The sequence below is a fragment of the Struthio camelus genome, chromosome 2, assembly GCF_040807025.1.
Source record: "Struthio camelus isolate bStrCam1 chromosome 2, bStrCam1.hap1, whole genome shotgun sequence".
Lineage (NCBI taxonomy): Eukaryota > Metazoa > Chordata > Aves > Struthioniformes > Struthionidae > Struthio > Struthio camelus.
In genome coordinates this window covers 18,746,046-18,763,270 of record NC_090943.1, presented here as the reverse complement: position 1 = coordinate 18,763,270, position 17,225 = coordinate 18,746,046, and the positions used below count along the sequence as shown (strand labels likewise).

The 17,225-nt window shown below is 38.3% G+C and overlaps 1 protein-coding gene across 8 annotated transcripts in view; it reads right to left on the bottom strand.

The window, feature by feature from the left end:
- Positions 1-461: 461 nt before the first annotated feature.
- Positions 462-17,225, bottom strand: part of MPP7 (MAGUK p55 scaffold protein 7) — a 166,952-nt gene continuing 150,188 nt past the window's right edge. For 7 of the 8 annotated variants that reach the window (XM_068934488.1, XM_068934492.1, XM_068934486.1 and 4 more), the window contains 5 exons: positions 11,452-11,532; positions 9,485-9,578; positions 8,279-8,387; positions 6,584-6,727; positions 1,994-5,208 (listed from right to left, as the gene is read on the bottom strand). In XM_068934488.1, coding sequence (XP_068790589.1) covers positions 5,029-5,208; positions 6,584-6,727; positions 8,279-8,387; positions 9,485-9,578; positions 11,452-11,532 — 608 coding nt within the window. In that variant the 3' untranslated portion in view covers positions 1,994-5,028. Of the gene's footprint in view, positions 1,731-1,993; positions 5,209-6,583; positions 6,728-8,278; positions 8,388-9,484; positions 9,579-11,451; positions 11,533-17,225 lie in introns of those variants that run through there. The other variant, XM_068934493.1, reaches the window with a different exon arrangement.

Sequence of the window (17,225 nt, the reverse complement as noted above, 5' to 3'; positions counted from 1 at the left end):
TTATTTATATTTACCAAAGAAAGAACAGAAACCATAGAATATGCTAACTTGCTGAACTCCCTTGTTCAGAGACTTACAATAAGGATACATTTCCAGGACAGTACCCTCCCTTGTAAAAAACTCAGTTGCTCTCTCTGCCATACCCACAGACCCACTTTCTTTAAAACATGCACCTAATCCCTTAAAACTAAGTTTCCATAGGCCTATATATGATACTATAGAAAGCTTGTAACATCTTTGTTATACCACAAATCTAAAATTCACTTAAGGAAAATTACAGCATGTCCTCTGTTTTTTTTTAAGCACATTCAAGTCTTGAATATCAATATATGACTACTCAAAAGAAGAAACATGAATGCAAAAAAAATTGTGACCTATTTTTCTCTATTTATTTTTTATCAAGAAGTTTTCAAATACTATTTGTGTCATTTGAACCCTTCTGGGAATCCTGAAGATATTTTCTCCATTTAGGTATTGAACTGTGCAGTTGCCAAGTTTGTGCCACTAAGTCTTCGAAAATTTGTTTAAGCAGACATAGGTGTACCACTAAAATAGGCCCAACCCTAAATAAAGTATCAACAATCACAAGTGTTTACCCTCTTTGTTGAAATGTTGGATGTCAGCTGCACAAAATACTATAGTATTTTATTTTAGAAATGTAAATTCATTCCATACAGTCTTCCAAATATGCAACTTGTATTTCAGACACAGATACCATGGGGGAAAAAGTATCCAGCTGTCTAGAACTCCAAATTCTCTCATTTGTACTGTCATTTAACATAAGACAAAATTTAAGACCAGACCTTAACTGTTTCCAAATGTTGTTTTTGCATAGTGTTTCTGCAGAAACCTTTAACCATTGTCAAACATCGGACCTCTGAAACAACAAACACATGCATTGTATTCCTTCAATTTTGGTTTCAGACATTTTTCTTTTGACTGCTTGGTATCATACATAAATCATGGTAATATATGATAAATACTTAATAACATTGAGAGCAAAAGGAGGCAAATTGCAAGTACAAATGATTTTAAGCATCAGTACAGACACAGAAAAGTCTTGATCCTGTGGGAAAATGACTGTAGGCATTGCAGTAGTAAAAATACATTCAGATTATAATTTTACCTGTAAATCTCTGAAGAAACTATCTGTCCTTTGAAACAATCTCACAAAAACTAAATACCAGCTTTAGCAAAGAAAAAAGTCTACATGCACTGTAGAAACTTGAACCCGAATACATGTGGGAAATGCAGAATACTGCATTGAAACAAAACGGAAGGGGTTTAAAAGTCTTCTCTCTAATCCTAGTATGTGTTAGGTTTTTTTTTCTGGAAAAAATATAACACAATGCTAAATGTTACTCAATATAAATATGACTTCCTTGAGTCTTATGAATAACCACAACCTCCCTTATGCCTCGCGAGTTGACTAGGAGCCTAAGTGGCCTGCAGCATGCTCCAATGTGATAAAAGCACTTTTGGAAGCGCAGCCGTGTTATCTAGTGACATGTACAAGGATTTCTAATGACATGACAATAAATGGCCGTAAGCTTCTTCACAGGCCAGAGGAAGGTGCGAGATCTATACTGAAGAAGGCAGCAGCAATATTTAACGTAGCTGACATCATCTTCGTTCCTTCCTGAATAATCATCTCTTTACACAAACCTCGACAGAAGCGTAGTAGCTTTGTAGCTTAGGGTCTCAGTCTGTGACATCGTCTTGACCTTCCCCTATCAGGAAGAAAACAGATAATTTGGCTGCAGGAAAGGGTAAACATCTGTGTTGAAGGAGAATTAAACAACAAAAATGATAAATTAAGAATTTTAGTCCTTGTTCTATGTTGACTTATTTTTCCATTTAAAAATAATCGTTTTGGAGAGTTATAGTTATGAGAATGACGTATGAAATAACTTACTTCTTAGGCATTTTATCTTTAAAAGTCATTAGATCTATATTCTATAGTGTAACTTACAATAAAAAAAAAAGTACGACCTTTAGTGATTTACCAATAATTTATTGTTTTGTATAATAAGGTAAGATCAGATTTCAGGTAAGACATCAACTAGTGACCTGATGGCAACTTCAAGTATAGAGCTTGGTACAATATTAAAAAAAAAAAAACATTTGCTTGACTATGGCAAACAGCTAAAACACAATAAAATGTCTGGACTTGACTGTCAGAACATACAATTCTCTAGAAACCCACACAGCACAACTTGAATATGCGTAGCATTAGAAACATCTTTAGTCATCTTCATTCACAAGTTCTTAGAAGTCAAAAGGAACAAACACCACCTCATTGGTATCGCCGAAGAAGTGAGTAAGCGGGTCCAGACTTCATTGCACCACGCAGGCTTCTGTCCTGTCAAAACTGTTGGGCTAAGACATTTTGTGCCTTGACCTGGTATTCATCTACGCCTGCCTCATGGACGCCAGTGGCTTCTGTTTTTGTTGGTAAGCAAACACTGCAGCAATGCTGGCTTTGAAAAGCACTCTAGAAATTTTATTAAAATTATTTCTCACTCCTTAAAGACTCCAGGCACATTTTACTCTGGTTGTTTGCTGGATGCATGTTTTTGTGGTTCCCTTTCTTTTGCAGGTGTTACAAGTCAGGAATTAACTTCTGGCTTGGAGACAGGGGCAAGCAGCCATCTGTCTAGGAAATTATTGCCAGGGCTGCGCTGGGGATCAGAGAGTCGGTGTCTCTGTGAAAGGAACAAAGCACCGTGCAGCTCTGCTGCCCGACACAGCAAACCCGCTGCAGAAAGTCCTCCGAGAACACACCGACTCAGGAATGGGATTTAAAATCAGTTCAAAAGGACAGGAAAAAAGCCTGCTAGACAGCCAGAACTGGTCCTAACAGAGAGTTTTCAGAATATTCTAGCATCTATTTCTTAAAGAGAAAAGCAGGTCCCTTACGTGAAAGTTATTTTACACTAATGCTCTGAGACACCCCAGGTTAGAAGCAGTGCTAGTAGAGTGTTTCATTAAAAACTAAAGCTCCTCTTGTCAAAAATGGCCAGATCCTGAGAGTTGCGCAGTGCCCTCACAGTTCCTGTTAGTGCACTCAGCACCTTGCAGGCAAAGGCAAACAGACATGTTGAATACCAGATCCCCTGAAAAATAGTTTGCTTTTCAGCAATAAAAAAAATAGAAAACATCTTTCTCAATTCACATTGCAACCTGCATGCAATTAATTTAATCAGCAAATTTCTATTTAAGTAACAAAGAAGTTTAAGTCCACCAGAAAAATGGTGAAATTTGACAAAAGTTACATTATAGCTGTTCAAACAGAGCATGTATCCGCACTGAGATTCAGTGCATGTGTAACTCTCGCATAAACATTTCCAGACTCCTAGGCATTTCACTGTTGTTGCTTACATTTCATTAGTTTTATACAACTTTAAGCCAAATGCAATGACCTACACATTAAATATGCCTAAATTCGCATTTAGAATAAAACTGCAAAATCTGATGGCTTTATATCAGCATAAAAAGTGAAACAGAGTATTTACATGGAATGCTGAGCTCAATTTACAAAGACGGCGTTTCAAATTACAGGGACCTAGTAATTTGTTCAATAAATGATCACATTGACAAGAAATTTGAAAACTTAACATCCCTTTTCAACCCTTTCATAAATATATAAAGTTTCACTAAATTCTTTTTTCTTTAAACAAGACAGCTCTACGCTCTTTACAGATTAACATGAAATAACTCCGTTTCCTGTTTGAATGCCACAGATGTGATGATCTGAAGTTAGCAAGTTCATATACACATTCTGTACTTACAAGACATATTCACAACACAATTAACACACAGGTGTTACTTGGTCTTTAGAGATGTACTCATTTCCTGCATATCAGTAGTAAATAAAGAAAATTACCAGATTATCTATACTATAATCTATTACACATTTGCTTACATTGCCACATCAAATTTAATATGAGGTTTCTAACTGTGTCTGACTAGTGTCAAGGATATTTTTTATACTGAGGTTTACAGCTTTTTTTATTTTTTTCAAATGGAGACAAAATGCCTGTTACACTATTAAAGAAGTATCACTACATTCTAAGCAATGGAAAGAGTTAATTTATTGCAACCGCTTCCCAGATCTCAAAGGTTTCCTCAATAATTATTTGAAAGTTTCTGATGGGAAAACTATTCTAAAGGGTGCTAAAAATGTTTGAAATCAATTTAAAGAAAAAAAGATTATTCTCCACTTTTTGCTATTCATACTAATATACCACTGATGTTACAGAAGATTAATCCCAAAGAAAGATTTTGAAGTTATATACATAGTAACTTTACCCTATTTAAATAAATATTCCCATGAGTTTTTTTATTGTGCCAAAAAGCATGCGTGAAAATATTTTCAATCCATGCATGCTCACAGCAGAGTATTTCACAATTAAGCCACTGAATACATCTTGCTTTTCACGACTATGTAAGTGCAAAGGAATACTAAAATCGCTCTGTACATGTAAGACAAGGTTCACATCTAAAAAAGTAAAAAGACTTATATTGATACTTAGTTTAATTAAAAGATGATGTCTGCCTCATAAAAATGTTGGTCATTTGCCTGTTTCAGTTCTCTCAAGCACTTAAAGGAAAATTTCCAAGTGCTGATGTGCTTTTTATGAGAGTAGTTATGTTTAAAACCACCACAAGTGCTGATCTCCAGTATTACTTAGTATCTTCTGCTAACTCTCCATTAAAAAAACTTACCTTGGAGATAGACTTACGAATGACAAAGAGGTGTTTGGCAGTTGTGTTACACTAGTATTAGCTCACTTTATTGAGCGTAGTAAGACCTGGGTTAAATCTGACTGTACTGTCCCAAAATTCTGAACAGAAGGATCGAAGACAGAAAAACAAGACCAATGTTTCAAGCACAAGGAAGACCGTACCTGTTCTTCAGTTAGAGTTATAAAGCCTTCCTACCAAGAAAACGGCCATTAAGTAATGCCTAAAAATGCACCATACGTGGATTCTGAGACATCAGCAGATGTTTTGCACATTTAAACGTTACGAATGCAGCCAGCTGACAGGAACCCAGAAGGTCTCAGTCTCCAATCTGTCAAAAGTTGTTTTGAGCTCACTGTAAGCTGTAGCAAGGTCATCGTTGACTATCACCTTATCAAAAAGATGGCCATACTGGCTTTCCATCACCTGAGCAGACTTAATCATTTCTTGAAAATCTTCTTCCTAATCAGATCAATGAAAGGAGTAGTCAGTCCACTGAAACATTAAATAAACTAATTCTGTAGTAAATCTAAAGTTATTTGCTTATTTCTCATGTCATCAGGAAACGGAAACTGTACTTTTTATTTAAAATTTTTTTTTAGAATTTACCATTTCCAATGATCACAGAGAACATTCTCACACGTAGACTTTGCTCAACAGGCAATTTTGTCATCTTTTCCCTTGCAGCAACACAATTAGTCACTAAATGGTAATTATAGAAGACTTTGTGTTAGGAATACCAGTGGAAAATGTTTCTAACTGCTTACTTTGATGATACGCTGAAAGCTTTGTTAATTTAAGTCTTAGCCTGCTATTATCAGGGGATATATTACAATACAGGCTTTATTTTTTTTAAGAGCTTGGTGGATGACCAAAAGATCAGTGGATTTCTATCCATGGTTCGGGGAGGGAACACATCTTAGGAATTTAATTGGTTACATAACTACGAGAGATGAAAACTGTCCCAAATAAACAATGTCCTGAGGAAAGATTACTCTTAAGAATGAGCTGCTTTTACATTTCATATACTATACAAAATATTCCAATAGTGCAAGAGTTCCAAACTATTCCAAAAGCACACTTTAGTGAGATACAGTCTGCATCAGTGACTCAGCTCGAAACACAGTCTTGAAGTTCTAAAGAATATCTGAATGAGGGGAAAAGATACACAAAGTAAATGTAGATAACAAAGTAACTGTGATCAGCTTTGCTTTAGCTTCAGTTAAGCTATTTCAAGGAAGCAAATAGTTTACTGTTGGATAACCTGACTAATATTTTTTTCTGATTATCGACAGAGAGTAGCATTTGCTACTTGCTTAGATTTTTATCTTTCTTTTTCATAGTGTTAATTTACCTGTAATACTTATTTTTAAAAAATCTCTTACCAATGGATATAAGTTTTTAATTAAAGCAGCGTTTACTTTTTAAATTAATGCTTTATATTTGAGGTTTGCTCTAAATTTTGCTTCAATAATATACCTGACAAAACAATAAAGTTCTTATACTTAGAGACATCTGAGCTCACATGCAGCAGTTTTAAAGAAAATCCACAGCATTATTTCCCATAAAAACGTACTTCTTGCATTTTTGAGTTCAGAGACGACATAAAATCCAACAGAGCACCATGGAAATGTAAGTATGCGTGAGCATATCAAACAACGAAAATGCCACAGCAAGCTTAGGATACGAGGGAAATTGGTTACACTATGTATAAAGCCTAACAAGTACTGTGGGCAGGACCCAGTGAGGACCAGTAACAATCAGTAATTCCAAGGTAAACCACCACAAATAACTCTGAACAAGTTCTCATGTTTTTCTCAAGTCTAAATATACTTACTGTAAAGGGTTTTGCAGTTCCCCTGTCATCTTTGCTTGAAATAATCTTTGCATTTTTTCTGGTCTCTCTCAAACGGTCAAGTGATGGAGGCTTTATAAATATAACAAAAGGTTTAAATTCATATGTCCGTAAGTGTTTCACTGTCTGGGAAGAGGAAAGATTACAATTAGTTTATTTCTCATAGTGGAATTCTCTGTAATAAAAGAAAACTCTCCACTAACCCCCCAAAACCATAAAGCATTTCTAAAAGACTATTTTTCATTTAATGCCATCCCACTTTGTTGACCAGCATCAATTCATATAACAAGAATTTTTATGTGAATGGTAAGAAAATTCTTAATTTGCACATGGCCTGCTGGTAAATCCCATTAATCTGGCAAAAGTCAGGCTGACCTCAGTGTTGCCACCAGCAGCTGCAGAAGGGAGGAGAGCAACAGGAAGTTCAGCAGGGGAGGAACAGTTACAAGATTTTAGAAGGAAAAGAAAACTTTCTATACCCATGAAAAGAAATGGGAAAAGGTGTTTGTGACACTCAGTCGCAACAAGTCAGTCATTTGCTCTCTTCAGTACCATCTATCCACTAAATAATTCCCTGCTGTTTATTCTTCCTGAGATAATCAGGTGACTCTACCTATGAAATGAGAGTTAAGTCTATAATTCCCACTGCAGCACTGCACAAAGCAGGGACGACCAGCTTTCTACGGTCTTGACGCTGCCAACGCTCACAGGAAAACGTCCTGTCAGAGAGCGGGATCCCAGAGCAGTTCACAAGCGGGAGGTCCCCAGGAGACTGAGCGCTTCGGGGGAAACCGAGCTGTGCCGGACACGCTGGGGGCTCACAGAGCGGCCTGGCAATACCGGCCGCACGAGCCCCCGCCTCGGTCCCTCCCTGCCACAGCGCGAGGTCTGGCTCGCCCGGACGCCCCTATGTCAGCCCAGCCCGGGGCCGGCCCCATGGCAAAGCCCCACAGCGGAAACCGCGCGTGCAAGTGTTCGCGGGCTGCCAGGGGTTCGAAGGCCACCGGCTTGGAGAGCCGCACAGAAGTCACACACCCTCAGAGAAGAAATAGCTTGGCTAGATTTAAACAAACTAGTCCAGCTCCTGGAAGCCCTGTAGTTATTAGTAGCATAAAATTCCCAGTGGGGCTGTTCAGCTGGGCTGAAAGACAAGGCCAACACAAGAACAAGTGGTTGAGACTGGAACGCTCTTAACAATGACCCGCCAGCGCTGCAGCTAGTGTGTGTTCCCTGCCTTACGCCCATCCTGCGGGGGAACCCTTTACGTGACCAGTCCTGTTGGAATCAAGTAGTTAAATGTGTGAGAGAGAGCTGCTGGACTGGAGAGCAGCTCCAGGATATTCTGAAATTAAAGCTGATTTTTGAGAGAAGCTCTAACCCAAAACAGCGAAAAGACGAATGAAAATACTGGAGCATTTTACAATTAAATCTTCAGCGTTATGCTGCAGGCTTTCAATTCAGTTAGTCACTGAGCTGAACGTTTGCCAATGCGTATTGAAGTTTCCTTCTCCTCCTCCTTCAGGAAGTCTTGCTATGATAAAGGTACCCAGCAGGCTTGGGCAATAGATATTCAGTGTGGCATGAAATATACTTTTCTACAGACAGAGTTTTTTCCTGGAATCTCAGTATGTAGCACAGGGAACTAACTACAAGACGCCAAAAGAAGTGCTTACTTACATGAGGCTGCACATCCAACAAACAAACTTTGTTTTTAGCTAGAACTGATCGAACAGAGTCTAAACTTGTACCATAGTAGTTGTTCTTGTATTCGCCATACTCAATAAACCTGTGGCAGAAGGGGAAAACAACTGGAATCATTTCTATTTTCTCCAGCAAAAACTTATCAGTTTGGTTTATAAGATCTAATTCAGGAGCAGATATATTTTACTTTACATGTGAGTTTTACCATGTTTTATAAAGGAAATGCTGTCAAGTACTTCAGCATGTCAATTTTAAGAAATCTTCTATTTTACCACTTTCAAATCAGTAACACCTGCTTGTATTACAGTTAAAGTGAAAAAAGTACTATAGTCCAACAGCCCACTAATGTTTTCCATCACCTCTTTTTCTGAACTAATGCAACGCAATAAAACAGTGGATAAGCTAAACAATAGAAACTACTGAAATTTCATTGCACACTGCAGAATATCCAAATGCTCTGTCTCAGAAGAGGAGGAGGAGCTATGATGGTGCTAATGGAACCAAGGCGGCTGGTTATGTGCTATAAAAGTACAAGCACTACTTGCCAAAAAAGCAAAGCACAGTTTGAAGTTTCAATAAAACCCACAGCTTTGTGTCTAATACACTTTTGCCCTCTGAAACACTGGGGCAGAATTTCAAGCTACAGTATTTTACAGGCTGCTAGGGAGCATGATGCTATCATTGTCTTCGTTTTGGTTTAATTTCTGGAGGGTTTAGGGTGAGGGGCTTCACTGTAGGTCTCTAAATTCAAAAGAACAGGAAGTGCCTGTCCTGCAAGAGAGCATAACTACACAAACACCGATTTAAACATGTTTGCAGCACTTCCAGACCCCCCTCCTGGGGCTGCAACACTATACTGCCATGACAGATAATGCCCTATTAAAAGAGCGCTCCCCCATCTTGAACACCAACAGTTTCAGTGTCGTACTGACGAGCTGCAATACTGAAACTACTTGGAAACTCAGAAACATTTCTGTTTTGCACGTAGTAGTTTTTTGTTCTGTGTTTTTTGCAGCTGTTCTGAGCTGCTTAGATATTAAAATGTAATTTTTACACATCTTCAAATCACTGCAACTTACATCCACTTTGAAGTATTACCTAAAATTACAACCAGCCCCATTTTAATAATAAAGCCATTGTTTTAACTGTGGTTCAGTTTCAGGTAAAATCTTTTCAACATACTTGTTGTTCTGTACATCTGTCTCAAACAAGTGCTTGGAAATGAAAACGTATTCAACACCATCACTTTCTTGGCCTCTTCTTGCTCGGGTAGTGTCTGCCGTTTCATTAAAAGAAAAAAAAAGGATAAGATGCACAAAACAATGTAATGTAAACCTGTTCAGGAAGCATTAAAAAGTGTACAGGCCTTTTGTGACACTAAACACAGCAGTTCCCTAACTTCCGATGGACTTAAGGCTGCTCTGGATCTGGTAGGCGGCGCTTGAGTTTAAAAGCATGCAAAGGAAAAAATTTACTGGACAAGTGTCAGATTATCATTTTTATTAACTAGTGGAAAAATCCCAATAAAATGAGAACAGACAGCTGAACAATAAAATGAACAGCAGTCCGTAACAATTACCCCAACCTTGCCACTTGTTAAACTTATTAGCATATGAGACCATAAAGGGAAACAAAGTTCACTAACCTGATTTATAAAATGTTATGTTCATTAACAATGCTTGTAGCTATGGTATGTGAAGCATGAAAATAGAAAAATGGGGTGTGAATTTTATGTTTTAGTGCTTTCCTTTTTCTGGTGATCAAAAAGGCATTCCTTTTTCTTTCAGTAGTCTTGTATTATTATTTACGTCATATATATTTCCTTTTTACTTCCCCTCAAGTACAAGACAAAAAGGGGGATATGCAGAATGCCACAGTACAATGTATGCCAAAGTACAAAGGCTTTGCTTTTGAATAAAACTTTGTTGTGGGGTTGCAACTTATGAATAACGAGTCCACTCCAAATTCATATTCATTACAATTTGCACTTGACAGCATCATGTATTCTCCACCACATATGAACATACCTGCCCTGCTGGCAGAAACACAGCCTGAAATGACACTTGATGTCATGTTTTTCTTAGGTTGACATGAAAAGAAACATTTCCAAGACAAGAACACCTGGTCTCCTTGAAAGTCCTGACTTGCTGAGTTTCAGAGAGGGATTTCTTTATTTGTTTTTTTTTTTTCTTTTTTTAATTATAGTCACAAATTTTGAGGAGAGAAGAGAAAAGGCAGTTTGATGAACACTCGCCATTTTTAGTGAAATACTTTTGGGCAAGGGATTGCATATGCTTCAGTATGTTAAATATTTGGGAACATTTTGCTTTTTTGTTGTTGTTTTCAATAGCCAGCTGAGGCAAATACTTGCAAATCAAATGAACTGCTGAAAACAAATGTAGGCATTTTTCCACCTAGCAAACATGTTCATATATACACTTTATAGAATACCCCTATTTGCAAAAAAACTGGGACAGAATCTCCCAAACTCAGAATGCTGGACCCATATTTTTAAAGGATCCTTCTGGGAGGTAAAATTACAGGTAGAGAAAGCAGACCACTGAATAAAAGTTTAACTAAAGCCGTCAAGTCCCCCACAGTAAAGAAAAATCCAGTAATGTTCCTACAGAACAATGTTATACAAATTACACAACTTGATCAGATATGGGGAAAGAGGAAAAAAAAACAAATAAACTTTTCTAAGGCTAATCAAATGGATTTAAATCATTTATTCATAGGATGAAACTGTTTATCATCGGTCTTAATTTGTCAGCCTGTCTAAGGTTATCTAACATATAAAGGCCATTTGGCTGCACAGAAAGGAAGCGTTGGTAATGAAGTATGCTTCACTACTTTGCAGCCAAATCCAGGGTGATGGTCAGACGAGTTTAATTTACTAAACTCTGTTGACATGAAGCATGTCACACTTGCACTAAATATCTACGGCAACGCCTCTGAGCCAAAATGTCTTATCAGTTTAATCAACGCTATATACAATACAACTGCAGCAGCACTTTCAAAGATTAGAAAAGTGATTTGGATGCCAAGTTTAGACTTAGATGCCCAAATCTGAAAATGCTTTCTGTTAATGTAATAATAAAAGAAACTAAGTAGAGCAGTAATAGAGTAGAAATGTATTTTTTACTTACGTGGCACTGTTACCCCATAATGCTGGGTGTCACTGATCAGTAATTTCCGTTTAAGCTCGTTCAGTCCAACCCCTACAGGACCTGAAAGAAAAGTATCATGCTTTTTCCCAACAGATAGTTTTCTCTACTCTTAAGGCATAAATACTTTCTGAGATGAGACTACAAACTATACAGCTACAATATATATTGGCTTTTTAATCAGAGTCATTCAGAAATGCCCACGGATGTAGCCTCTCCTAGAATATACAGAACTGATGAATTTCAGCAGATTAGAGCTGGAAGTTACTCTGTTCTAACGTTACTGCTCTTGAGGAAAAATCAATGAAAAAGTTGACAGCAAAGACAACTTTCTTCTCTTCTGTAGCAACTTGCGCTCCCCTCATTCCCTTCCTTCAATATACACATATTGCTGTCCTCAGGCCTGCTACAGACCCCTGCACCTTAACCAGCAGCTTTCCAGCCTAACACCTTGATTTGGCTATTCATTCTGCAGGAAGATCCCAAACTGTCGTAGACTAGACCTCACACGTGGTGTGCTTAGCTCTCCGCTCCCTGCAAAGCTTCTGCGCTCCATGTGTCAGCACGGCCTTTTCCTCACAGCCTCTAGTTTCTGCATTCCTTCCCCAGGAGAAGAATCGCTCCCACTTTGTCCTCCTGGCCTGTGCATACTGCTCCTTCCAGCCCTGGCAGCAAACTTCAGACAGAAACAGAAAGCACGGTCTGGACCATGGCAGGATGCAGCTCTTCCCACCCGTCTCTCGAGGAGGTCAGCACAGGGTTGCACAGGGACAGCAGCTTCCCTCCATGCACAGAGCGTTTTCCGGGCCACAACCTATTTGCGTGGTTTTGTTTCTTCCTTTGTGTTTTTTTTTTTCTTTTAAATGCTGCTTGTCTTCTGCCTGCTGTCTGAACTGGTCCAAAATAAATGTTTCCTTCTTCGTGTGGCTGCCAAAGAGAGACCCCTCTTGGAAAGAGGATGGCAGAAGAAACAAAGCCCACATGGCTAAGCCTCAGGGCTTCTTTTACCCCTCTCCTCCAGCTTCATCTGAGTCCTGCTGTCCTGGAAGTGGATGAGGAGACAGTCCACGTGCCCTCCTGGCTATCCCCAACTCTGGCCGTTTGGCTGTGGTGCCTTCTGTGGAAGGGGAAGTTTCAGGGAGGTCATGCAATCCCCAGCGAGGGCTCACAGGCTACGCGGGGCAGTGGCTCACCGCTCCCAGACCCCCTTCCTGCGAGCTCTGGCCGGTCTGCCCGGCAGGTGGAGGGGCCCTCGGCTTCAGGGGGGCCACGGTGTCATCAGAGTGTGGAGGCAGCATGGCTTGGTGTGCTCGTGTGTGTCTGACAGTGCTCTGTGTCCTCAGAGCCAGGTCAAGAGCAGAGCTTAGAGGACGGTGAGTCATCTGAAGCATAACCCAAATAATACAGGGACAATACATGTGCTTTTAAGGAAGAATCTTGCTATTCTCATAGAAGCAATGCACATATGCACTGAATGCTTTTTAATAGAGACATTTTATAAACTAGACATAAAATCCTATAAACATTTGAATGAAATAGTGATATATTGGCTAATTACTATTGAAAGCCTGGCATCAGGAAGCAAAGACTGATGCTTCAGCACCTTCAGGTGCCAATTTGCAGAAATGACTACCCAACCTGTCTGAAGTCAGAAACACATAATGATGAAAAGCAAATGCTTTCTACTGTCCCTAGACTGTGGTCTCTCTGTAAAATCTTAGTGTTTCTGCATTTATAATTTTATATGTTTACATAAGTTAAACATACAACTACATTTCAAGTTCCATCTCTGACCTGCCTGTAAATTAATCTATCAGTATGTATAAATGTTTATTTAATATGGTGTACAGCAGCCTCTACTGGTGCATGTCTGCAGAGGAAAGCAATGTGTCATGCAGCTAATGGCATTAATTTTCTTCTCAGTCCTTTTCCTTTTCTAATTGTACAGTTATTTAAACAAATAAGGATTTTTGCAGGGAAAGTAATTAAAATTCTCAATATATCTTAGCAAAACAGAATGAAACAATAAGTGCAATTCATGTCAAAAATCACTGTATTTCTTTCAAGCAAAAAAATATTTCCCACCAAAATTACACAAATATTATTTCCTTAGGCTACTTTTAGCTCTATTTACATATAAAGAACCCAGACTTCGCGTACTGTGATGATGCTTTTGAAACGTAGATCAAGTCTTTTTGCAGATCAAAACCTCACTACTACTCTGTCTCCCCTTACAGATAATCACTTAAAAATCACCTTTGAATTTAACTACTGAAAGGCATAGTCTTCTGTTTCAGTGCTGTCTTTGTAGAACTCTCGTAATATGCTATATTGACACTGAAGGCTGATACCTAATTAGCAGTGCCATTAATTATGCTTTTTTTATACTACGTTTCCTGAGTGTAATGTATGCTTCTACTCTGAATATTCACTTTCATGTACCAAGAAAGATATGGGTTTCTAATAAATATGAATCTGAACACATGATTTGAACTCAAGAAGAGAACAATGCATCAGGATTAAAAAAGACAATCCCAGTTCTAACAGTAAAATGCCAGGGATGTGAGACCCATGACTGCAGGAAGGTTTAGCTTTACTACAGATCAACCCATGCAGCAATATTTAGTGTAATGGCAAGAGACTTAGGGATATTTTGTTTATTTTTAGGGGAATATTTATGTCAACTGCTGTTCCTTCTTGAGCCATGTAAACTAAGTTATGGTTGAATCCTGCAAAAACAAACTGTAGTGCCTGCCTTGCCTTATTGACAGACTCTTGCAGACTTATACCACAAATCATTAAAACTTGCCTCAAGTTTTGCATCATATAGACATGTCTGAAGAAAACGGGAAATGACATTTTATGAAAGTTCATGACTCAGGAGGGTTAGCCTGACAAGCCATTCTTCACAAATAGATACATACTGAGCTACTAGAATGTATTTATTTGAGAGATAAGAAAGAAAGTTGTCTTTCAGAAAAGATTTTGAAAGCTGGGTAAGAGACTGATTTCTGTACCTAAATTATTCCTTCTCTCCAGTACAATTGATTGCTACAATGCAATGACTGCACATGCATGTCCAACTGTAGCACTTGTGGAAACAATGAGATATGAGGTAGGAAAGTAGAACCTCATTATTCTGTGTTTCAGTAAATTATAACTAGCAGTGCTGTTCACTGAAGCAGGAACAGGGAGGTTATACTGCTGTTCCTACAGGCAAGGCTAGCCTATATAAATATTGCATTCTATGTAAATCAGACATTACTGAATCATGCTGACCTATCCATGCCTTCAGCCAGGAAGGTTTAATGGAGACACTAATGCTAAGTCTCTTTCTTCACTGTCCAGATGGTTTGCTTGAAGTAGCATGGGCTTAGTACGCCATTTTCCTACAGTATTGCTGTAGATCTATTAAGCCTCTGCAAGCTACTCTTCAACAGCCTTTGCAGATGTTAAAGGAAAGCCTGGAGAAGTGGAAAGCTAGGAGCTGCTTGCATCTCATCCTCCCTGTGCTGAGACAGATCTGGCTCTCTGCATAGCTTCTTCATGATAAAACTAAAAGTGATTGATTTTTTTTTAAAAATATAAGCAGTATAACAATATAGAGCTTTTCCAGAATGTCCTCCTTCCAAGGCTGAATTACAGATGCCTTTTATTTGCACCGTTGACCAGAGGGCACCACTGTGGGGAGTACTGACAGCCTAGCTCTGGGATAGAACACATTTTTTGATTTATGTCACATACCAATAATCACTGCTCCTTCACACTTCCACACCTCTAATCCTTGCTGCCACCGCTGTCCACTTAGGGCCCGATGCATCACCATGGATGGCCATAGCATCTGAAATGGACTACTCAGGCTCTATGTGCCTCTGGTAATCACACTATATGCACATAACTATATGTGTTCTGGGACACATGCTAATAGTTTGTTATCACCGAGCTTGCTTTATCCTAGCACTGGCCCTTTAAAAACCTGTCTTAGCTGATACTATGCCACGTAAAGTCATGGTATATGGCACATCCGTTCTGATGTTTAGGAAATACAATCTGTGCTAATCTGGCTCACACAATCACTGAAGAAAAAGCCTTTGTGAGCAGGACTTTTCCTCATTAACATAAATAAAAAATTTTTAAAAATGAATTTAATATTAAAATATTCTGCCTTTCCTTAACAGGGCTGCAAGATATCACTCTTAGAACGCATGCAACATTTCTGAAGGGAAGACTTCAAGGATGTGTAGGTAGCCTGGGAAAAGTAAGTCACCAGAAAAGGACTAGCTATATGATATTGGATAATTCTGTTTTCAGCAGACTCATCACATTCATAACAATTAAAAGACAGCACAGGAGAAGAACCTGCATTATTATTGCTACAGATGATCCATTACTTTAGCCCCAATGATATGTTGACTTTATTCATGGATGTACACTTGCAAACAAGGTAAAATCTTGACAAACTATTATGGCTGGTTGAACCCGAACCTAATGTATCTCACAGTAGAAGGGACTAAAAATTACCATACGTGTAACTTGCATTCTGTCAATTGGACTAGAACAATTTAAAATGAAGCCAAAAGAAATTTCCACTTCAAAGTTGTCAGCCTCCCCGTCCTCCCCTCAAAAAGAACAAAGCGAAAACCTAAAAAACCTTCCAACAGTAAATCATGTGTTTAGTCCTAGCATAAGACATTGCATATGTCATGCCTCCACCAACTACAATTATAAGTTAATTATCTGTCCTTTTTTTCCTAGTACTAAAATCCAAATTATATTTGACAGACTATATTGAATGCTGCTACTGGCACACAAAAAGCTTTTTAAATGTGTTCCCTTCTGCTATACCTGTGTTGCTTAGCTCTGCTAGTTTTTCCACATTTTACCCAAGACATTTTTATGGTATTGGCCAGACTTAAGCTGCTCTTAATATCCAGAGAAAAAACATTAGAATTACTGAAGTCTGCAATAAATTTCTGAACTGCTTTTGTTACTGAAAAAGCACACTTTCTTCATTTGATTTATTACAACAAAAATCAAATGAAATCTCTAGGTATTCCTTAGATCAGAAATATGCAATTTGTTATAAAAAGTCTACTTATCACACTTTTGCACTGCACTCTGTTGATGTAAGTGTAAAATCAACTCAACCATGTTATTACTTGTTGTACATAGCCCACAATCTCACAGTGATCACACTAGTAGGTGGCTGAATTTTAGTGCTGGAGAGTGACAAAACTGTTTATTAAAAACTAAATTTAATGTTCCCTTGGATATGAGTGATATAAAAACACAGCCACTCAACAGTTCTTAACAGTCCCTGATAGAGGGTCATATTTCTCCTGCTCTGCTGCTTTCAGAATACAGGAGACTTTACTAATGAAGCATCAACCTATGTGCTACTGCAAAAGAAAGAAAAAATAATGAGACAGACATTCTGGTTCCTTCTGAAAAATTTAAGATAAGATATTTTCTTTTTTTAGGTGACTGAAGCAATGCATTTTGATTAGACACTAACTGCTATGACGGACCAATGGCAGTGACAAACTACAGAAGAACAGAAAGCTGACTAGGGATGACATCTTGATGTCTGCCTTCTGCAGCTATGTTTACATCGGCTCTTGGCACTCAGAAGTCCACCTCCCATCTACCTTTCTCTCAACTTGTCTGCTTACTTATTCTAACATAGGTCATAGCGTTGTTGCTTTCTATCTATACATTTTGTCTTGGCTGAGGAAAGAAATTTATTCTGTTTTTTT